Source organism: Schistocerca serialis, chromosome 11, assembly GCF_023864345.2.
Source record: "Schistocerca serialis cubense isolate TAMUIC-IGC-003099 chromosome 11, iqSchSeri2.2, whole genome shotgun sequence".
Taxonomy (NCBI): Eukaryota; Metazoa; Arthropoda; class Insecta; order Orthoptera; family Acrididae; genus Schistocerca; species Schistocerca serialis.
In genome coordinates this window covers 90,894,232-90,918,599 of record NC_064648.1, presented here as the reverse complement: position 1 = coordinate 90,918,599, position 24,368 = coordinate 90,894,232, and the positions used below count along the sequence as shown (strand labels likewise).

Here is a 24,368-nt window from a genome sequence, read left to right as displayed (position 1 = left end):
GCAATATTCTAACAGAGGACGAACGAGTGTAGTGCAAGCTGTCTCTTTAGTGGACTTGTTGCACCTTCTAAGTGTCCTGCCAATGAAACGCAACCTTTGGCTCGCTTACCCCATGATATTATCTATGTGGTCTTTCCAACCGAAGTTGTTCGTAATTTTAACACCCAGATACTTAGTTAAATTGACAGCCTTGAGAATTGTACTATTTATCGAGTAATCGAATTCCAACGGATTTCTTTTGGAACTCATGTGGATCACCTCACACTTCTTGTTATTTAGCATCAACTGCCACACCATACAGCAATCTTTTCTAAATGGCTTTGCAACTGATACTGGTCTTCGGATGACCTTACTAGACGGTAAATTACAGCATCATTTGCGAACAACCTAAGAGAACTGCTCAGATTGTCACCCAGGCCATTTATATAGATCAGGAACAGCGGAGGCCCCAGGACGCTTCCCTGGGGAACACCTGATATCACTTCAGTTTTACTCGATGATTTGCCGTCTACTACTACGAACTGCGACCTTCCTGACAGGAAATCACGAATCCAGTCGCACAACTGAGACGATACCCCATAGGCCCGCATGTGATTAGATGTCGCAGTGTCTGAGTTGTGTTGGTCAAGCACCACACTTGAGTCACGCGTGCAGCTAGTACTCGACAGCTTTGTGCCTCTTGTGTGTAAGCTGTGGTTTGAGGACCAGTGTCTCCTACTGCTCAATGTGTCACTTCTGCGGAGCAGAACATCAGCCACGTGTGAATTTGTCACGAGCCTGTGACATCAGTGGCTGTTGGAAAGCCGCAGTTGCTTTTTAATCCCCTGTGCATGTGCAGTGCATACCGTACCGTGTACAGAAACTTAACGAGGTGTCGCGTGTGAGAGGGTTTAATTATATCTCTAATGAGACAAAGGTATCATCCGAGTGTTTTATATTTCATTATTGTTACACAAATAAAGAACAATAATTTTTATCTGTGTTTGTTATTTGTCATTTTTCCCATCACTTATGAGCAGTCTGATATAACTGTGTAATATGTGGATTTCAGGTGCTGTTCAAATCGGCCGCACTCAGCCACGTGTCTGCTGAGGCAGATGTAGAGACAGTGGATGATAACCACCAACATAGAAGGCAGTTGGATGATCCCAGGTCCGCCACTGCCGGCATACCGAGAACCCCTATTTTGGTGAGGAAATTGGAAATTGAACACTAATAATCCAGCTGTTACTTGACTTGTACTCAAACTGACATAATGTAAATGGTAAGATTTTTTGTGTGTGGAAGCAAAAACCGTACTGATAAACAAGTTGTCGCAATTCCCTTCCTTATAAAACCTTACGATGACACACTGTGTTGATCTTCTTACTGACTCCACATCTCTGGAGTAGTGTCAGTCACATTGTTTCATATTTTTTATACAGACAAAATCATCTGCATTTTTGCTAAAAATAGTATCTTACAGCTCACATATAAGGGATTGTTTCGTGTCATTTTTTTCTGAGAAAAACTGCACAATAACCCTGGGTTTGGTGTGGGGCGGTGGTGGGGTGAGTGGACTGCTGTAGCCTGTTGTGGGGTTGTGTACCACTGCGGGCTTCGGCGGGGACGAAGCCTCGCCGTCATTTCTAGGTCCCCAGTTCCTTACAGTACAATGCAGTGGATAGTACTCAGAAGAACAGTCCATAATGGAAGGGACCCTCCATAGTATACACTCGCTGTAAAAAAAGAAATTCTGAAGAATCGGAGATTACTGCATAATACGTGTAAAACAAAGTGTAGGTCAATAGACAGACAGATACTGAATGAAATACATTTGGTTGTCAAGAGAGCAACATGTGGTGCGTTCAAGGACTATCGTAGCAGAATATTGTCAAGTGATCCTTCACAGAAACCAGAAAAATTCTGGTTGTACAAACAAGCTGTTAGTGCCACCAAAGTTAATGTTGAGTCCCTAGTGAATGAGACTGGAATTGAAACTGAGGGTAGCAGAAGCTGAAATTCTTCAATCCAATTTCAAATGTTCCTTTACAAAGGAAAACGTAGGACAATAGCCCCAATTTAATCGTTATACCAATGAAAAGATGAATGGAGTAAGTATTAGTGTCAGTGGTGTTGGGGAAACAGCTGAAATTGTTAAAATTGAATGTAGCTCCAAGGCCCAACAGTATCCCTGTCAGATTCTATCCTGAATTTCAACAGTATCCCTGTCAGATTCTATCCTGAATTTGCAGCTGAGTTAGTCCCTTGTCTAACTATGATCTATCATAGATCCCTTGAACAAAAAAACAATTCGTGGAAAGGTCACACCTGTGTACTAGAAGGGTAGTAGAAGTGATCCACAAAACTACCGTCCAGTGTACATGGCATCGTTTTGTTGTAGAATCTTAGAACATATTCTGAGCCCAAACATAATGAGGTATCTTGAACAGAATGACCTTTTCAATGCCAACCAGCATGGATTTCAAAAACATTGATCATGTTAAACCCAACTTGCACTTTCTCACATGACATACTGAAAGCTTTGGATGAGGCAACCATATAAATGCCTTGTTTCTCGATTTCCGAAAAGCAGTTTTGTCAATACCACACCTATGCTTATTGTCAAAAGTACTATCATATGGGGTCTTGTGTGAAATTTGTGACTGGATTGAGCACTTTTTGATAGGGTGGATGTAGCATGTTATCTTGCATGGAGAGTCATAGTCAGATGTAGAAGTAACGTTGGGTATGCCCCAGGGAAGTGTGTTGGTATCCTTGATGTTAATGTTGTATATTAAAGATTTGCAGACATTATTAATAGTAAAATCAGGTATTTTGCAATTGATGCAGTTATCTTTAATGAAGTACTATCTGAAAGAAGCTGCATAAATATTCTGTCAGATCTTAATAAGACGTGAAAATGGTACAGAGATTGGAAACCTGCTTTAAATGTTCAGAAATGTAAAATTGTGCACTTCACAAAAACAAGCAGCATAGTATCCCGTGACTGTAATGGTAGTGAGTCACTTTTAGAATCGACCAACTCAAATGCATGGATGTAACACTTTGTAGGGATATGAAATGGAATGATAACAAAAGGTTCACTTCGGTAGACTTCGGTTTATTGGCAGAGTACTGCGTAAGTGCATTAGTCTACAAAGGAAATTGCTTACAAATCACTCGAGCGACTGGTTCTAGAATATTGCGCAAGTGTGTAGGACTCGTACCAGATAGGACTAACAAGGGATATTGAACATATACAGAGAAGGGCAGCACGAATGGTCACGGATTTGTTTCATCCATGGGAGAGTGTCACAGAGATATTGAAGGAACTGAGCTGGAAGACTCTTGAAGGTAGATGTAAACTGTACTGAAAAAGTCTGTGAACAAAGTTTCAAGAACTGGCTTTTAATGATTACTCTAGGAATTTACTACAACCGCCTATGTATGGCTCACATAGAAATCATGAAGATAATATTAGAATAATTACTGCATGCACAGAGGCACTCTTGTCATTCTTCCTGTGCTCCATATGTGAATGGAACAGAAAAAAACCCTAATAACCAGTACAATGGGACACACCCTCCGCCATGCACCTCATGGTGATTTGCAGAGTATAGATGTAAACGAAGATGTATATCCTTGTAAATGAACATTCACACACGTCGGTCAACATTGGCCTCCCTCTTGGATTATTTTGTTATTTATTTGTATTTATTTCTTTATTTTTTTGAAAGTAATTTTCAGATTGGTAAATGTGGTCTTTAACCCTTTGTGACGGTGTGGTTTCATTTGATTTTGTGGCAAGAGCACAGTGGCTACATTCTTAACCACGCTTCTGGACGTAGATGGTGCTGCCATCTAGCGATGAAAATTTGATTTACGCCAATATTTCTCATGTGGCTGCAGTTAGCGATTCAATTACAAGTGCCATTTTTGTTTGTGGTGTGCTGGTTCTCTTTTTCTTGATTCTTGATTGATGATTGAATTTGTCTTTGAAATGTAAGTTTCACACATGGAATAAATTCATAATACTTACATAAGTACATGCTATATGTATTGCAACAATAATGAAAATCATGTACTTTTTCCGTATTTACTCTGGTGGTTTCGTTTGAAATCACTGCGGCTGCAGGGGTAGTATTAGAAGCTTTTTTTTTTTTTCCGCGAAATGTTTTCTCGCAAATTAAAGGATGAAGTAGTTCTGGCTTGTGTTTTAGAAGAAATTCCTTTGGATGTGGACTGTGAGATTGACAGTACCATTGATAATGAAAGTGATATTTTGGCTGAAGACAGTGATCTTGATTCACTGGTGCCAAGACCAGTGATATCTAGTGTTGTTTCTGAAAGTGATAATAGTTCTGAAAATGACAGTGATCACAGTTTCAGTTCTGAAGATAACATGCCACTAATAAGGTCTGTGAATTTTACATGGGCAAGGGATGACAGTACAATGCATTCTGTCAATTTTTTTAGGGGAAGTTGGTGTCAAAGGAAAACTGAAGGTGAAGGTATGCTGCCAGTTGATTTTTTTTTTATTTATTTTATATTTTTTTTTATTTTTTTTTTTAAATCTATTTGGGGACAACATGCTGGAATTCATAGTATTCCAGACTAATCTTTATGTAACTCAGAAAGGTAAGAATTACTGAGCTCTTGAAAAAGATTAACTCAAGGTGTTTTTGGCTATAAATATTCTAATGGGTATCAAACAACCTTGTGCATATCGTGATTGCTGGTCATCACACAACGAACTCAGAGATCAGTACATTTCCTCACTTATGTCATTGAAAAGATTCAGCTGCATTTTATCTCATATACATGTAAATGACAATGCCCTTATGCCACAAAAAGGGAATAAATGTTGTGACAAATTGTATAAAATTCGACCACTAATAAAGCAATTACTGACAGGGTTCAAAGAATGTTATGCTCCAACTAAGGAGCAATCTGTTGAAGAATGCATGGTGAAATTCAAAGGGCGAATATCATTCAAACAGTATATGCCTCAAAAGCCCATCAAGAGAGGGTACAAGATATGGGTCAGAGCTGACAAAATGGGATATAATTGCAATTTTGAGGTATATACTGGGAAAATGAGATGGTGCAGTTTAGAAATGTTTGGGAGAGAGGATTGTAAAAAATTTATGTAAAGGTTTAGAAGGTAAAGGATATCACATATATTTTGACAATTTTTTCCTGGTGTTCCACTTTTGCAGACACTAAAACTTGATGGTTTCCTAGCCTGTGGTACCATTAGAGCCCACAGAAAAGGACTTCCTCCTCTGTAACCGGACAAAGAGTTGCGAAGAGGAGAAAGTGACTGGTCAGTTCGTTCTGACGTGATTGCATTCATGAAATAGAAAGATAAACGTGTTGTCACGTTACTATCAACAATTGACTCACCTGTAACTTTGAAAGAAGTCGGTAAGAAAGAAAAGGATGGCACAATTACAAAAATACCTTGCCCACAGATAGTTAAATCTTACAATTCGAGCATGGGATGTGTGGATAAAGCGGACATAATGAATAGTTTCTATGCAATTAACAGAAAATCTAGATGCTGGTGGCTCAGACTATTTTTGTATACGATTGATATTTCTATTGGAAATGCATTTATATTATTTCGACTAACCAAGCAGAATGAAAAGAAAAAGCTAAAGGAATTTCGGCAGTGTGCTGTAGTTGGCCTTGTATCCAGTGTTTTCAAAGACAGTCCTGGTCGCCCAAGCGCATCATCTGAACTATGTGCCAAAAAGTGTAAAACTGTTGTTCCAGTGGAAAAACACACAACAGAATCGAAACATCTGCCAGTACATGGCACATCGAGGCGATGTGTACGCTGCAGCACAAAAAGTAATCCACATAGAAACAGATGGACATGTTCTTGCTGCCAAGTTCCTTTGTGTTTACCAGCAGGAAGGAACTGTTTTGTGCCCTATCACGGAAAGTAATGAAGTTTATGGTGGTGGTCTCATTTGAAGCCACCGCATATAGTGTGCAGTGGTTTCATTTGTAACCGAGCGATACGTTGTTTGCATTTACCGGCGTGACGTGTGGCTTATGAGCAACTGAGCGTCAATGAAATCCAAGTTTTCTCACCTCCCACCTAACTGTCATAGGACTTGCAGTGGATCCTGATGCAGTCTGGAATTCTTGTGCGACAGTCCGGATAGGTGTCTGCCTATTATACATTGCGACCCCTCTTCAACTGTCAGCGGTGTCTGTCAGTCAGCAGACGAGGTCGGCCTGTACGCTTTTGTGCTGTACGTTGTAATGTCCCCTCCCCTTCTTTCTCTCTCTTGCTCCGTCATCGTCGTTTTTTTCTTTTCTCCTCTGCTGTCCGAACACTCTTCCTTCCTCCTTCGTCGTGCCGCAGCTATATCTCAGGGTTTTCGACAAAAGGGAGGGAGAAAGGGGCACATATGTGGTTGATCACGATGACATAGTCACCCTCATCTCCATTTTGGGGAGATTAATGACTGAAGCTGAAATTTATCTCTAAGAAGGTAAGTGCTCTCTTTTTCGAAAGGTGAAAATTGTAGTGTAGACTATAATTTTTATCGATCTATTAGATTGAAGGAACATGACACAGTTTCCAAAGTTCCAACTTTGGATGAAGTTTATATATCCCAAGGAGCTGAAATAAAACTCATCCGTTCCAAATGTCATTCACAACGAGAGTAGTCAGTTTTCTGGTGTGTGTGTGTGTGTGTGTGTGTGTGTGTGTGTGTGTGTGTGTGTGTGTGTGTGTGTGTGTAGTGGTCACCAATGATTGAAATGATCATTCCGGTAATTCCATTACAATATGTTTATTGGTTGCTAACCAACGTATCAATCAACTGACTATTCCGTGATTAATATATGTCGTATTCAAACAGTAAATATGCCGTATTCAAATAGTAAATCAAACCCCATTTACTGTAAGCACCAAGAACGATTGAACGATTACTATAACCTCCAATAATTCTTTAATAATTATTACCAAGTTAATGTCAAGAAATTATGGGGAGTATCAATTAATCCTTCACGTGACTATAACGTGCGATAGCCTACCGCGTATCTCACACTTCGCGCCATTATTTCAAAGTCCACACGCGATATGTTTATAACAAAGTTTGGCCGTGGCTCTCTAGAATGTTTTCCAAACCAGGTCCAGATTATGCATTATCAGTTTTAGATCAATTCTTTAAAATCAAAGAGGACCCGCACTCGATTAAAATTTATCTGCGCACGTGTCCAACTCGGAAGTTATTACCTTTTTCGAAGAAAAAAAATCATGCAAAAAAAAAAATCTCGACTTGAGATGATGTCACGCGTTACTACCTATTTTGACTCTCCTACTCTTACGTGACAGAAAGTATATCTGACTTTAATGGACATCCCGACAAGATTATTGCTTAAAGATTTCGTGGCCTACTCGGACGACTACCCGTTTAATGCTACAACGTGTCCCTTCACGTTTCCACTTCACTATCGCATCGGAACTGTGGACATAGGGATATTTAGGAGTGTGAAAATCTCACGTACAGATGTATGACGCAAGTGACACCCAATCACCTGACCACATTCGAAGTCCGTGAGTCCCGCCGACTGCCCCGTTCTGGTCTCTCACTATGTCTAATGGCTACAGAGGTCGCTGATATGGAGTACCTGGAAGTATGTGGCAGCACAGTGCACCTAATATGAAAAAAGTTTTTTTTTTGGGGTGTCTGGGTACTTTCCATCACATAGTGTATTTAGCAATTGCGAAGCATTGCCGGGTTCGCTAGTTAGGTATAAAAGGTGCACAGAGTGGTTGAAGTACTTCGACAATGTTACTTCAGGTCATACTTGTGTGATACCTTGATTATATCTGATTTAAGATCAGTGATAGGTGCTCCCATTACGTATCCTGTGAGTGATGTATTATTGTGGTATCTTGTAGGTGGAAAGCCCATCGGAGCTCAAGGGCGACAATGCTGAGGCCGCTGTGGAAGTGTGTGCCGATGTGGAGGATGGGCAAAAATTTCCAAAGCCTGCCGTTTCAGATACTCCTGCCCAGGTAAGAATACAAATTGAGAATTCAGTTTTCAAAATTGCAGTTGTTTTATTGTTGTTACAGTATAGCATTACAGAACGTGTTCAAATAAGTATTTGCTAACTTAATATGTTAAAAATTACTGTAGGATTGAAAGCTAAGGCGGAAGTAATACAGGGGAAGCCCGCATAGGGGACACAGACCATTTTCCTGAGTCCCACAAGACCTATAGCTGCAGCAAACACTTGAAGTTGCCAAACCTTCACACTCCCACCGCACAACTCTTCCTACTAGCATTGTTCTACAGTTTAAGACAGACTGCTGTCCTGCGTCATTGTGGCAGCCTGTGACTGTGTGTTCATTTTTGTAAGTTTAGTACAATTCTAAGTTACTTGTCTAACCAGTCAATTATAACTGGGACATTTCCTGACTGGCTGAAATATGCAGATGTTAAGCCTCTATTCAAGAAAGGGGATAAAGGGATGCCATCAAACTACAGACCGATTTCACTTTTGCCAGCATTCTCAAAAATTTTAGAAAAAGTAATGTACAGGCAGCTTCTCAACTGTCTGACCACAAATAACATATTATCAAGAACACAGTTTGGATTTCTGAAGGGTTCTGATATCGAAAAGGCTATTTACACCTACAGTGAAAATGTACTTAATTCAGTAAATAACAAGTTACAAGCAGCAGGTATTTTATGTGATTTGTCAAAGGCATTCGACTGTGTTCACCACAACATCTTTTTAAATAAATTAGAATTCTATGGTGTCACGGGCAGTGCTGCAAAATGGTTCAAGTCATATCTCGCTAACAGGAAACAAAGGGTGTCAGTGCAACAGACTAGTGAATTAAGTCATCAGTCATCATCAGAATGGGAAGAAATTACATGTGGTGTCCCACAGGGATCCATCTTAGGGGCATTGCTTTTTCTTGTGTACATTAATGATCTCTCATCAGTTACACTGCCAGAAGCAGAGTTCGTTTTGTTTGCAGATGGCACAAGTATTGCAATAAATAATAGTGTGTCGAGTGTAGTTCTACACTCCTGGAAATGGAAAAAAGAACACATTGACACCGGTGTGTCAGACCCACCATACTTGCTCCGGACACTGCGAGAGGGCTGTACAAGCAATGATCACACGCACGGCACAGCGGACACACCAGGAACCGCGGTGTTGGCCGTCGAATGGCGCTAGCTGCGCAGCATTTGTGCACCGCCGCCGTCAGTGTCAGCCAGTTTGCCGTGGCATACGGAGCTCCATCGCAGTCTTTAACACTGGTAGCATGCCGCGACAGCGTGGACGTGAACCGTATGTGCGGTTGACGGACTTTGAGCGAGGGCGTATAGTGGGCATGCGGGAGGCCGGGTGGGCGTACCGCCGAATTGCTCAACACGTGGGGCGAGAGGTCTCCACAGTACATCGATGTTGTCGCCAGTGGTCGGCGGAAGGTGCACGTGCCCGTCGACCTGGGACCGGACCGCAGCGACGCACGGATGCACGCCAAGACCGTAGGATCCTACGCAGTGCCGTAGGGGACCGCACCGCCACTTCCCAGCAAATTAGGGACACTGTTGCTCCTGGGGTATCGGCGAGGACCATTCGCAACCGTCTCCATGATGCTGGGCTACGGTCCCGCACACCGTTAGGCCGTCTTCCACTCACGCCCCAACATCGTGCAGCCCGCCTCCAGTGGTGTCGTGACAGGCGTGAATGGAGGGACGAATGGAGACGTGTCGTCTTCAGCGATAAGAGTCGCTTCTGCCTTGGTGCCAGTGATGGTCGTATGCGTGTTTGGCGCCGTGCAGGTGAGCGCCACAATCAGGACTGCATACGACCGAGGCACACAGGGCCAACACCCGGCAACATGGTGTGGGGAGCGATCTCATACACTGGCCGTACACCACTGGTGATCGTAGAGGGGACACTGAATAGTGCACGGTACATCCAAACCGTCATCGAACCCATCGTTCTACCATTCCTAGACCGGCAAGGGAACTTGCTGTTCCAACAGGACAATGCACGTCCGCATGTATCCCGTGCCACCCAACGTGCTCTAGAAGGTGTAAGTCAACTACCCTGGCCAGCAAGATCTCCGGATCTGTCCCCCATTGAGCATGTTTGGGACTGGATGAAGCGTCGTCTCACGCGGTCTGCACGTCCAGCACGAACGCTGGTCCAACTGAGGCGCCAGGTGGAAATGGCATGGCAAGCCGTTCCACAGGACTACATCCAGCATCTCTACGATCGTCTCCATGGGAGAATAGCAGCCTGCATTGCTGCGAAAGGTGGATATACAATGTACTAGTGCCGACATTGTGCATGCTCTGTTGCCTGTGTCTATGTGCCTGTGGTTCTGTCAGTGTGATCATGTGATGTATCTGACCCCAGGAATGTGTCAATAAAGTTTCCCTTTCCTGGGACAGTGAATTCACGGTGTTCTTATTTCAATTTCCAGGAGTGTAGAAAGATCCGCTAATGAGATTTTCATGAATATTAATAAATGGTTTAAAGCCAACTCACTGACATTAAACTTCGAAAAGACTCACTATGTGCAATTCAGAACCTGTAAGAGGTTTCCACCCAGCATATGCATTAAGTACGAAGAAGAGCAGATAGAAGAGGGTGACAGTCTTAAATTCCTGGGATTACAACTTGATAATAAATTCAGTTGGGAAGAGCACACCACAGAACTGCAGAAACGCCTTAACAAGTCTGTGTTCGCAATTCGAGTGTTAGCAGACATAGGCAACATAATAGTGAAAAAGCTTGCATACTTTGCCTACTTTCATTCCATAATGTCATATGGTATAATATTTTGGGGTAACTCTTCAAGTCAAACAAAAGTTTTCAGAGTCCAAAAGCATGTAATACGTATTATTTGTGGAGTAAATTCACGGACATCTTGTAGAAACCTCTTCAAAGAACTGGGTATACTAACTACTGCCTCTCAGTATATTTACTCCTTAATGAAATTTGTCCTAAATAATATATCTCTTTTTCCAACAAACAGCTCAGTTCATACATTCAATACCAGGAACAAAAATGATCTGCACAAGGACTTAAAAGCACTTACTTTAGTTCAAAAAGGTGTCCACTACTCAGGAACACTCATCTTCAATATTTTGCCAGCAAACATAAAAACTTTAGTTACAAATAAAGAACAGTTTAAAAGGAGCCCAGAAACAAATGATGTATTGTATATATTCATACTATTAGTATTGTTATTTCAGGTTTTTCTTTCTTTCTTTCTCTCTCTCTCTCTCTCTCTCTCTCTCCCTTTTTTTTTTTAAAAAGTGACATGTTCCACATCCACGAGGATCTCCTCAACATGGATCCTTGGAACAAAAACCTAATCTAATCTAATCTTTATGGTTGTAGTGATTATTTCGAAATTGCTGTAGTTATTGGTTTATTTGTTGTTACTGTTATCTGTTGTGTGGTGCAAATCTATTTTTCTTTGGTCTTCCCGGTTCTTAAGAAAAGCCCTGAAAAAACAAGTAAAAATATTTATGTTCTGCTTCTCCATCTGATTTAAACTTTGGAAATTGGTTTGCAAAGTTCGTACCCATCCCTGATTGAAGTTGTCGTAACAATTCTTTCAGATTTCCTGTATTATTTTGGCAGACCATAGTCTTTTTCCGTAGCTCCTTTTATGCTTTTTCCTAACTTCTCCCAGATTTTCTGCAAATCCTGTTAATTGGAGTTAGACTTGCTGGTAGAAGTAAGTGTGAAAGAGGAATCAGTTCTTTCCTGTACCCCTTTTTTTTTTTTCCCCTCCTTGTACGAACTCTTACAATTTTTCCTCCGAGGCAGGTAAGGTGGTATGAGGACTCCAAATTTCATAGAATCCCCTATCTCGGTCAAGTATCTCAACCCTTTCTTTTGTATTAGAGATGTCCTCGCATACTGTTCTCGAATTTGTACGTACAGCTTTAAAATGTTCGTCAGTTTCACTGTGAACTAAATCACGCTGATCATTTATTTCCTTTTGCAGCTCCTGGGGTAAATTGATGATTTCATTTTCCAAGATAAAAACTCTGTGTGTGTGTGTGTGTGTGTGTGTGTGTGTGTGTTTATGTTAGACTTAATATTTCTTCTTGTTACACTAGCCTACCTTGTTGCCGTAGCAGGAGGAGAGGTGATATTCCTACACGATGTGTTCCAGGCGGGAGGTAGGGAGTGCTGATCAGCTTACTGGTAGGCTTGAGTGAAATAAAATAGCTCTCGTGGACTAAACACTACTCTGTAGGTAACAACTGTAGTTGTAAATTGGAGCTAGCTCCAGCTAAGGTTCATTACCTTTGACAGTCGAATATGTAAGGGTCTTTTAGGAAAAAATACCATTCTGCCCAGAAAGCCAGTGAAATGCTACAGCCAATTAGAAGATAGCAATGAATCGGAGCGTTTTCAATTGCTCCAATGCACACACACTCACAAAAGAAGATTCAATGTGAACAAATAAATTATATAGCAGAACACAACATAAACTCACTACTTGAAAAATCAAGAATTTCACTGATGAGTTAAACAAAGAAACAAAATTTTAACAGCAGGACTCCAAGATATGAGAAACACAATAGAGGACCCATTCGAATCCCGAGGGTGTAGGATTTATAACTGGAAACCAGGCCACAGAGTTATGAGCAATTTTTAACAGTATTTATAGCAAATATTACAATAATAGATTCACTGGCTGATTTTCAAATAGTACCACAAAGTATTGCAACTCTGCCATTTAAAACAATGAATAAAACCTGCACAATTATAAGTGCTCATTCTTCTGTAAATGAAGAAAAACCTAACAAAAACATATTTTGGGATTCTCTCAAAGTGTGAACAGAATAAACAAAACAAAAACAAAAAAAATGTACAAATCTTCTTAAGAGACTTCAGTGCCCAGCTGAGAAAAGGAAATATAAGATATAATTGGAAAAGGGAGTCTACATAACTTTACAAGCAGGAATGGTAAAATACTTGTAGAACTCCACAAAGAACACAACTTTATTTTCAAATCGACATACTTAAAGAGGTAGCCAAATATACTGAAAACTAGAAAACACTCGTGACTGGAGGAGTGGGTAGTGGTAGCTAGACCTAGCCTGTATAGACACAAATTTTCTTAGGTAAATCTACACTGTTAAAATATTAAGAGGAGTAGACATAGGTTAGGGCCACTGCTTACTTAAAATGTAACTGATGATCTAGAACCACTAGAAACATCAAGAAACAACTTGAGAATCTAGCTTCCTTGAACTCACAGAAAAAACATGCTTGGCGGGCTCCATGAAGAAAGACACTAAGTGTAGTTAAAGTTTCAAACCCGCAAAACAGAAGAAAATGTCATAACCTCAAAAATGAAAGCAAAAAATTCACACAAAATATAGGAGAATTGAGAGAGGATTCTATAAAGCCATAATAAACTCTATAGAAGATAATTACCACGAACCCAATTTCAGGAACTAGTACAAAATCTTTGGGAAATAACTACAACAGTATGAGCCCCCCTATGCTAACAATGAAAGGTGATGATGGAAGAAAGGCAAACAGTAATGAAGAAAATGCTGAAATCATGGCAAAAGCATTTAATAAACTTTTTAATTGTGAAGAATCCAAAAAGCTCTTATTAATTGACATACACCCAAATTAAAACCATACTTAGCAAATTTGATCCCTCCACTTCCCAAGAAGCAGAAAGTCTCTTCAAATGAGAAAAAAATTATAAGGCATGCGGAGAAGATCAGGTTTTTGTTGAAATGTGAAAATATTCAAGTGACGCAATCAAGACCTGCATACATGAGGCTCTAACAAAAATTTGGATAACAGAACAATTCCCTGAACATTGGACCACAGCCATCATCCGACCACTACTCAATAAGAAGGTAAGAGCAATCTGGACAACTACATGGGAATTCCTACTAGACTGCACATACAAGATTTTACCCAAGATACTATATGGAAGAGTCGTGGAACAACTAGAACAAGAGTTAAGGGAATAACAAGGTGGTTTCAGACAATGGGGAAGCTGAGCAGAGCAGATCATTAATTTAGAATTGGTTATGGCATACTACAGGGAATGGAACAAACGTTTGGCCATAACATGTGTAGATTTAAGAAGACATATGACTGTTTCCATAAACTGTAATACTAAAAACTTTTAGGTGTCTGGGACTCCATCCAAAACAAATTAATAGGACTTACTCTAACGAGTACCAAATTAAAGTAAATTTTAGAGGAGAAATTTCTGAACCATTACTTGTAAGAACAGGCTTAAGACATGGTGACTATCACCATTACTGTTCAAATGTGCACTGGAATACATGATGAGAGAATGCTATAAGGCTAACCCAAAGAAAGGACATAAGAATTGGAAGTGCTTGGGATTTCCTCATAAACTTGCTCTTCTACCCAACAATGTTCAAGAAACCAAGCAAGTTAAATCGCTGCAAGAAATAGCACAGATAATTGGCCTCAGAGTATCATTTGAAAAAAAAAAACAGATTATCTAACTGACAAACCATTTGTAAACAAAATTACAATAAGAGAACAAGAAATCAAAATTGTTGATAAACTGTTGGTAAATTTAAATATTTAGGTGAAATTGTAGCTTACAATCTAAATAAGAAACCATCATGGCAAAATAAAACATTAAAAAAACTGAACAGAGAAAATTACATTACCATAAACACATACAACAAAGAAAGCCTATCCATAGATACAAAATTAAAATATTATAAAACAGTTACACAACCAGAAATAACTTACGCAGCTAAAACTAACTTCGAAACAACCAATACAATAAATTGACAAAATACTTAAGAAGAAGAATTAGAACATGCAAAAATAAAAAAAAAAATATTAAGTAAATGGGCATTGGAGAAAAGCTTCAAATGAAACAGTATACAAGAAAATAGAACCAGTAATGAGCACCAGGAAAAAGCGTTTCTCATTTTTTGGACATCTGATGAGAAAATCAGAAAATATGTCTGAAAGAATAGATACCATCTTCATATAGTTAAGGCTAACCAGCCAATGTCCTCCGCCTGTGCGGATGCACACACATTGCCCGAACTCTTACGGGACTCTGTAAGATTGTCTGCTGTGCGTAATGAGTGTAATGGGCAGGGGCACTACGAATGTAGTGTGTGGACAATAAGTTGAGAATGTGGGTCTCACGGGGAGCGTGCCAGAGATAAGTCCCTGCAGTTACATTACCCTCTGTGTCCTCGATGGCTCAGAGGGATAGGGTGTCTGCCATGTAAGCAGGAGATCCCACATTTGAGTCTGGGTCAGGGCACACATTTTCAACTGTCCCCGTTGATGTATATCAATGCGCAGCTAAGGCTCTTGTTTTAATTGTAATTTTATTCTAATCTTATCCTCAAAATCCCCATGTGAGCGCTACATAGGTGATATTACTGTAGTGTCTTACTAATTTGTAGCTGAGTGGTCGGCGTGACGGAATGTTAATCCTAATGGCCCGAGTTCAATTCCTAGCTGGGTCGGAGATTTTCTCCTCTCAGGGACTGGGTGGTGTGTTGTCCTATCATCATCATCATCATCATCTCATCCCCATTGACACGCAAGTCGCCTAAGTGGCATCAACTCAAAAGACTTGCACCAGGCGAGCAGTCTACCCGACGTGAGGCCCTAGCCACATGGCATTTCTTTTAGCTGCAGATAAAATTAAAATCAAAACATAGTGTAACTGTCACAGAACAAATTTATGATAGTTCCATATTTATGCATTGAATAACTGTTGTAGCGAGTTGAATGGAGTGTAAGCTTGTGCGTGTGTCCTATGGCAGGACGTGGCAACTCTGCTCTGTTCCTATCCGTGCTCTTTCCGAACTATCAGTCCTAAAGTAATTTTGAACAGACTGTGCTGCCTAAGTAACTCAATCAAATGGAACCACTTCATATTACTAAATGCAGTTTTCTTACATCACTTACAAATCCAAGGAGTGAGTAGTTCTCCTCAATATAAGGGTTATGTTTTAAGTTTTTGCAAATGACCACCTGATAATGATATTTGAGACATAAAGTCCAGATCGTAATATTGACAATATTATGAAGGATAGATGGCAGAAAGCTTGACATGTTGAATTGCAGGCAGGCTCAAAAGAAAACTTGGCTTTCAGCCAAAGCCTTTTTCAGAAAAGAAGACACGTATTGTCATAGGCAAGCACACCTACAGCTACATTATTACTCCGAAAGCCACCCAACGGTGTGTGGCAGAGGGCACTTTACGTGCCACTGTCATTACCTCCCTTTCCTGTTCCAGTCGCATACGGTTCACGGGAAGAACGACTGCCGGAAAGCCTCTGTGCACGCTCAAATCTCTCTAATTTTACATTCGTGATCTCCTTGGGAGGTATAAGTACGGGGAAGCGATATATTCGATACCTCATCCAGAAACGCATCCTCTCGAAGTCTGGACAGCAAGCTACACCGCGATGCAGAGCGCCTCTCTTGCAGAGTCTGCCACTCGAGTTTGCTAAACATCTCCGTAACGCTATCACGCTTACCAAATAACCCTGTGACGAAACGCGCCGCTCTTCTTTGGATCTTCTCTATCTCCTCTGTCAACCCGACCTGGTACGGATCCCACACTGATGAGCAATACTCAAGTATAGGTCGAACCAGTGTTTTGTAAGCCACCTCCTTTGTTGATGGACTACATTTTCTAAGGACACTCCCAATGAATCTCAACCTGGCACCTGCCTTTCCAACAATTAATTTTATATGATCATTCCACTTAAAATCGTTCCGCACGCACACTCCCAGATATTTTACAGAAGTAACTAGTACCAGTGTTTGTTCCGCTATCATATAATTGTACAATAAAGGATCCTTCTTTCTATGTATTCGCAATACATTACATTTGTCTATGTTAAGGGTCAGTTGCCACTCCCTGCACCAAGTGCCTATCCGCTGCAGATCTTCCTGCATTTTACTGCAATTTTCTAATGCTGCAACTTCTCTGTATACTACAGCATCATCCACGAAAAGCCGCATGGAACTTGTGACACTATCTACTAGGTCATTTACATATATATTGTGAAAAGCAATGGTCCCTTAACACTCCCTGTGGCACGCCAGAGGTTACTTTAACGTCTGTAGACATCTCCATTGAGAACAACATGCTGTGTTCTGTTTGCTAAAAGCTCTTCAATCCAGCCACACAGCTGGTCTGATATTCCGTAGGCTCTTACTTTGTTTATCAGGTGACAGTGCGGAACTGTATCGAACGCCTTCTGGAAGTCGAGGAAAATGGCATCTACCTGGGAGCCTGTATCTAACATTTTCTGGGTCTCACGAATAAATAAAGCGAGTTGGGTCTCACACGATCACTGTTTCCGGAATCCGTGTTGATTCCTACAGAGTAGATTCTGGGTTTCGAGAAATGACATGATACGCAAGCAAAAAACGTGTTCTAAAATTCTACAACAGATCGACGTCAGAGATGTAGGTCTATAGTTTTGTGCATCTGCTCTACGACCCTTCTTGAAGACGGGGGCTACCTGTGCTCTTTTTCAATCATTTGGAACCTTCCGTTCGTCTAGAGACTTGCGGTACACGGCTGTTAGAAGGGGGGCAAGTTCTTTCGCGTACTCTGTGTAGAATCGAATTGGCATCCCGTCAGGTCCAGTGGACTTTCTTCTGTTGAGTGATTTCAGTTGCTTGAACCTCACAAACACGACCACTGTTTCCGGCCAGGACCTCCAGAGCGACCAGAGACGTGCGAGTTGTACTTCCTTGTGTCATTGTGTGTGACTATTGTTTTGTCGCTTCTTTCTACTTTGGCAATTGGTCACCTGCAAAAAATACTGTTTACAATTGGTTCGAGGCGTATCGTACACCGTGAAAGGAACTGATGTTGCTTTCATACAAAAAAATGCACTGACTGCAATCTTCATCATCTCAAGAAGCAGTGAGTCTTTTCAAAATCATCATTTACAGTAACAACAAGGTATTGAAAAATTAGTTTAAACTTGTGAAAAACAGTATAAATGTTAAAGGTGAATGTTTTGAAACAATAGAATGATTTGTACCAAAAAATTTTTTGTATTTCATTCCTTTAGTAAAGAAATTTGAAGGGTTACCATTCAATGTTTGTGTTCCACCACTTCAGTTACATGATCACCTTCATTGCAATACCCATTCAAGTTGTCATGATATCTTCATGGTCCCCTGTGTACAAGGTGTGTGAGAAAAGTAATGAGACTGATTTTTTGTCTACCGAAGTGTTTACTTTTTTCAAACAACAATATTGTCTCCTTCAAAGTTGTTCCCTTCAGCAGCTATACACTGGCAGAGTTGGTGTTCCTAGTCTTGGTATCAGTGCTGAAAGGCTTCAACTGGTGGGGACTTTAACCTTTTGAGTGTTCTACAGAATCCTTTTAAGACATTTTTCAATTTCAGGAAAAGAATATAAAAAGTCACAATGACTCAGATCAGCTGGATTGGGGGAGGGGGAGACTGCCTTTTCAAGGCACAAATTCCATTATGGATGTGACTGTGACAATGTGTTGTCAGATACATTGTCCACTAGTCTGCAGTGATGGTGTCGAACAGGTCACCTGTCATCCTTCTTGTTAAACATCAGTCTGATCTCACAAAAGCGTGCACTCTTCAACGTTTTCATTGCTTTTTGAAGTGAAGATCTCCCTGACTCAGGTTAATCTTCAGTGTGTTCTCAGCCTTCCAAAAACGATTTGTGCTGGCAAAAGACTTACGCTCTTGATAAGGAATGCTCCCCGCAGGCCTGTTTCAACTGTTAAAAGATCACACTTACAGATTCCCCAAGTTTGACAGAAAACTGATGGCATAATGAAACTTCCTGGCAGATTAAAACTGTGTGCCCTACCGAGACTCGAACTCGGGACCTTTGCCTTTCGCTGGCAAGTGCTCTACCATCTGAGCTACCCGAGCATGACTCACGCCCGGTCCTCACAGCTTTACTTCTGCCAGTATCTTGTCTCCTACCTTCCAAACTTTACAGAAGCTCTCCGCAATATCCTTTCTTTCAGGAGTGCTAGTTCTGCAAGGTTCGCAGGAGAGCTTCTGTAAAGTTTGGAAGGTAGGAGACAAGATACTGGCAGAAGTAAAGCTGTGAGTACCGGGCGTGAGTCGTGCTTCAGTAGCTCAGATGGTAGAGCACTTGCCTGCGAAAGGCAAAGGTCCCGAGTTCGAGTCTCGGTCGGGCACACAGATTTAACCTGCCAGGAAGTTTCATATCAGCGCACACTCCGCTGCAGTGTGAATATCTCATTCTGGTGGCATAATGTTGGCCTAAACTCCAGTATCCCTTATCCATAACAGACAATAAAAACAAAACTTCACTGATAGTGCTCTCAAGAATCACATGATGATGGCTATTGAAACTCCAGCTGAGCTTCTGGAAGGGATGAACAAACTGTTTTACACAAGCAGCATGACAAAGCGTTGCCAGATCACTCACATTGTTGTCAGCCTGCAATCTTCTTCATTGGGTACTGAATGAGGAGATAGTTGTGGTGTGGATGTTCACTTCAGAACTCTACTTTTCAGCCCCCCTAGGAGGCTCACAGTTCTTCAGTGAGTACCGTATTTACTCGAATCTAAGCCGCACCTGAAAAATGAGACTCGAAGTCGAGGAAAAAATTTTTTCACAAATCTAAGCTGCACCTGAAATTTGAGACTCTTAAATTCAAGGGGAGAGAAAAGTTTTAGGCAGCACCTCCAAATCGAAACAAAGTTGGTCCATTGTAATTTGAGACACAATTTATGTCAAATGAATGACGATACAGCTACAGTAGTTTGGTTCGAGTCGTAAGCTTAGCAGTTAAAGCTTTACCAGGTAGCCATTGCTATGCGTCAGGCACTCTGTCCGTATTTATAAGGGTACCCTTCCTTTTTCACGTGCTTCGTCTGGTTTGAATTGATTGCTTATTTTTCTTTGATCTGATAAGTGCCGTTCATTTTGTTATAGGTATTTACGTCACTTTAAGCTGAAAATGCATTACTGTACTGTGTCCTGCATTGTTTGTTGCATTCTGATAATGAAGAGGAATCATCTCATTACCGAAACAATGGCAAGAGACTGCTATTTGTTGTTACTTACACTGCTGCTTACTTTGATAATGATCAACAAGAACCAAATAATAGACTGCGTGTGATAGATGTTCTGAACGACAGTTTAGTGAAAATTTTTCTCCGTTTGAAAATCTTTGCGGATGCCTCTTTAGTACCTTACATTCTGCACAGAAACTAGAGTCATCTTAGATTTAAAAATCTAGTCAATTGCCATGCTTCATTTCTGACTGTATCACTATTAGGCATAAGAATAATACGAATATAAACATGACATGATATGTATATTCTTCCGCGTTTGCTGTCGTCTCACTCTAGTTTCATAGATTATTAGGCAGACAGGATTTAAATGAAATAGCAGCAAACACAAAACAATACATGGCAAAATGTTTATATTCGTATAATTCTTATGGTGAAGAGAATACTGCATGTGATTCACAATTCATGAAAGTTCCAATTAGCAACCATCTCTTCTCACAGGTAGGAAAAAATTCACAACGTACAGTTGGCCGTATGACAAACATCCCAAAAAGTATCGACAGCTGGATTTTCGTGTTGTTGTTGTTGTGGTCTTCAGCCCTGAGAGTGGTTTGATCCAGCTGTCCATGCTACTCTATCCTGTGCAAGCTTCTTCATCTCACAGTAACTACTGCAACCTACATCCTTCTGAATCTGCTTAGTGTATTCATCTCTTGGTCTCCCTCTACGATTTTTACCCTCCACGCTGCCCTCCAATACTAAATTGGTGATCCCTCGATGTCTCAGAACATGTCCTACCAACCGATCCCTTCTTCTGGTCAAGTTGTGCCACAAACGTCTCTTCTCCCCAATTCTATTCAATACCTCCTCATTAGTTAATGTGATCTACCCATCTAATCTTCAGCATTCTTCTGTAGCACCACATTTCAAAAGCTTCTATTCTCTTCTTGTCCAAACTATTTATCGTCCATGTTTCACTTCCATACACGGCTACACTCCATACAAATACTTTCAGAAACGACTACCTTACACTTAAATCTATACTCGATGTTAACAAATTTCTCTTCTTCAGAAACGCTTTCCTTGCCATTGCCAGTCTACATTTTATGTCCTCTCTACTTCGACCATCATCAGTTATTTTGCTCCCCAAATAGCAAAACTCCTTTACTACTATAAGTGTCTCATTTCCTAATCTAATTCCCTCAGCATCACCCGACTTAATTCGACTACATTCCATTATCCTCGTTTTGGTTTTGTTGATGTTCATCTTATATACTCCTTTCAAGACACTGTCCATTCCGTTCAACTCCTCTTCCAAGTCCTTTGCTGTCTCTGACAGAATTACAATGTCATTGACGTACCTCAAAGTTTTTATTTCTTCTCCATGGATTTTAATACCTACTCCGAATTTTTCTTTTTGTTTCCTTCACTGCTTGCTCAATATACAGATTGAATAACATCAGGGAGAGGCTACAACCCTGTCTCACTCCCTTCCCAACCACTGCTTCCCTTTCATGTCCCTCGAATCTAATAACTGCCATCTGGTTTCTGTACAATTTGTAAACAGCCTTTCACTCCCTGTATTTTACCCCTGCCACCTTCAGAATTTGAAAGAGAGTATTCCAGTCAACATTGTCAAAAGCTTTCTCTAAGTCTACAAATGCTAGAAACATAGGTTTGCCTTTCCTTAATCTAGCTTCTAAGATAAGGTCAGTATTGCCTCACGTGTTCCAATATTTCTACGGAATCCAAACTGATCTTCCCTGAGGTCGGCTTCTACTAGTTTTTCCATTCGTCTGTAAAGAATTCGCGTTAGTATTTTGCAGCTGTGACTTATTAAACTGATAGTTCGGTAATTTTCACATCTGTCAACACCTGCTTTCTTTGGGATTGGAATTATTATATTCTTCTTGAAGTCTGATGGTATTTCGCCTGTCTCATACATCTTGCTCACCAGATGGTAGAGTTTTGTCAGTACTGGCTCTCCCAAGGCTGTCAGTAGTTCTAATGGAATGTTGTCTACTCCCGGGGCCTTGTTTCGACTCAGGTCTTTCAGTGCTCTGTCAAACTCTTCACGCAGTATCATATCTCCTATTTCATCTTCTTCTACATCCTCTTCCATTTCCATAATATTGTCCTCAAGTACATCGCCCTTGTATAGACCCTCTATACACTCCTTCCACCTTTCTGCTTTCCCTTCTTTGCTTAGAACTGGGTTTCCATCTGAGCTCTTGATATTCCTACAAGTGGTTCTCTTTTCTCCAAAAGTCTCTTTAATTTTCCTGTAGGCAGTATCTATCTTACCCCTAGTGAGACAAGCCTCTACATCCTTACATTTGTTCTCTAGCCATCCCTGCTTAGCTTTTGCACTTCCTGTCGATCTCATTTTTGAGAAGTTTGTATTCCTTTTTGCCTGCTTCATTTACTGCCTTTTTATATTTTCTCCTTTCATCAATTAAGTTCAATATTTCTTCTGTTACCCAAGGATTTCTAGCAGACCTAGTCTTTTTACCTATTTTATCCTCTGCTGCCTTCACTATTTCATCCCTCAAAGCTACCTATTCTTCTTTTACTGTATTTCTTTCCCCCATTCCTGTCAATTGTTCCCTTATGCTCTCCTTGAAACTCTGTACAACCTCTGGTTCTTTCAGTTTATCCAGGTCCCATGTCCTTAAATTCCCACCTTTTTGCAGTTTCTCCAGTTTTAATCTACAGCTCATAACCAATAGATTGTGGTCAGAGTCCACATCTGCCCCTGGAAATGTCTTACAATTTAAAACCTGGTTCCTAAATCTCTGTCTTACCATTATATAATCAATCTGATACCTTTTAGTATCTCCAGGGTTCTTCCATGTACACAACCTTTTTTTATGATTCTTGAACCAAGTTTTAGCTATGATTAAGTTGTACTCTGTGCAAAATTCTACCAGGAGGCTTCCTCTTTCATTTCTTCCCCCCCCCCAATCCATATTCACCTACTACCTTTCCTTCTCTCCCTTTTCCTACTATCGAATTCGTCACCAATGACTATTAAATTTTCGTCTCCCTTCACTATGTGAATAATTTCTTTTATTTCATTATATATTTCTCCAATTTCTTCGTCATCTGCAGAGCTAGTTGGCATATAAACTTGTACTACTGTGGTAGGCGTGGGCTTCGTGTCTATCTTGGCCACAATATGCGTTGAGTATGCTGTTTGTAGTAGCTTACCCGCACTCCTATTTTTTTATTTATTATTTAAACCTACTCCTGCATTACCCCTATTTGATTTTGTATTTATAACGCTGTATTCGCCTGACCAAAAGTCTTGTTCCTCCTGCCACCGAACTTCACTAATTCCCACTATATCTAACTTTAACCTATCCATTTCCATTTTTAAATTTTCTAACCCACCTGCCCGATTAAGGGATCTGACATTCCACGCTCCGATCCGTAGAACGCCAGTTTTCTTTCTCCTGAGAACGACGTCCTCCTGAGTAGTCCTCGCGCGGAGATCCGAATGGGGGACTATTTTACTTCCGGAATATTTTACCCAAGAGGACGCCATCATCATTTAACCATACAGTAAAGCTGCATGCCCTCGGGAAAAATTTTCGTAGTACATTGAAATGCTGCTACATTCGAAGATGAACAATACGGAATTTGTATTTACTTTGTTGGATAATGTATGAAAATGCAGTGGTCAAAACTCGGGGCAGAGAAGAAAAGCTCATCTTCCACTTTCTTTTTTCCTGACGCGGAGATTTTGGCGCCAGTATTTATCTTTGTGGCTGCAAACCATGCCTGTGTAGCGCTACATATATTTGATGGCAGAAATTAGTTGTGGCGGTACCTACCAACATTTTTCATAACTTCCACTTACTTTGCACTCGATTCTAAGCTGCGGGCGGTTTTTTGGATTACAAAAACCGGAAAAAAAGTGCGGCTTAGATTCGAGTAAATACGGTACGTCCCTGGCCACCACGGGGCCCTAGTCCGTGCAGCATTTCTTCCCTTTCGTGCTGCAAGTCTCTTGTTTTGGACACTCGTTTTCTTTCCTTCTGCCATTCTACAACTTCACGCTCCCCTTGCTGGGTTGGACTTCTTACTCTTTTTCCAAATTTTACAGAAGTGTGGATCCTGCAGGGAAGGTCACCCAGGACAGCGTATGTGCCACCTTTTGTGCGTTTCTCTCATTACGCCCTTCGTTTCTCGGCAAGGTTCTGCACCAAAACTCAGGATGGTAGCCATTCCATTGCGGAGGTGTCATCAAGTACCTGCACTGTGGTAGCCCTCTGACCACGCAGAGGCCACACTGTCGGTGCCTG

At 40.8% G+C, this 24,368-nt stretch overlaps 1 protein-coding gene across 1 annotated transcript in view; it reads left to right on the top strand.

The window, feature by feature from the left end:
- LOC126426483 (uncharacterized) overlaps positions 1–24,368 on the top strand; it is a 126,009-nt gene that overhangs the window by 67,568 nt on the left and 34,073 nt on the right. The window contains exons 4-5 of the mRNA XM_050088393.1: positions 1,052–1,189; positions 7,910–8,026. Coding sequence (XP_049944350.1) covers positions 1,052–1,189; positions 7,910–8,026 — 255 coding nt within the window. The remainder of the gene's footprint in view (positions 1–1,051; positions 1,190–7,909; positions 8,027–24,368) is intronic.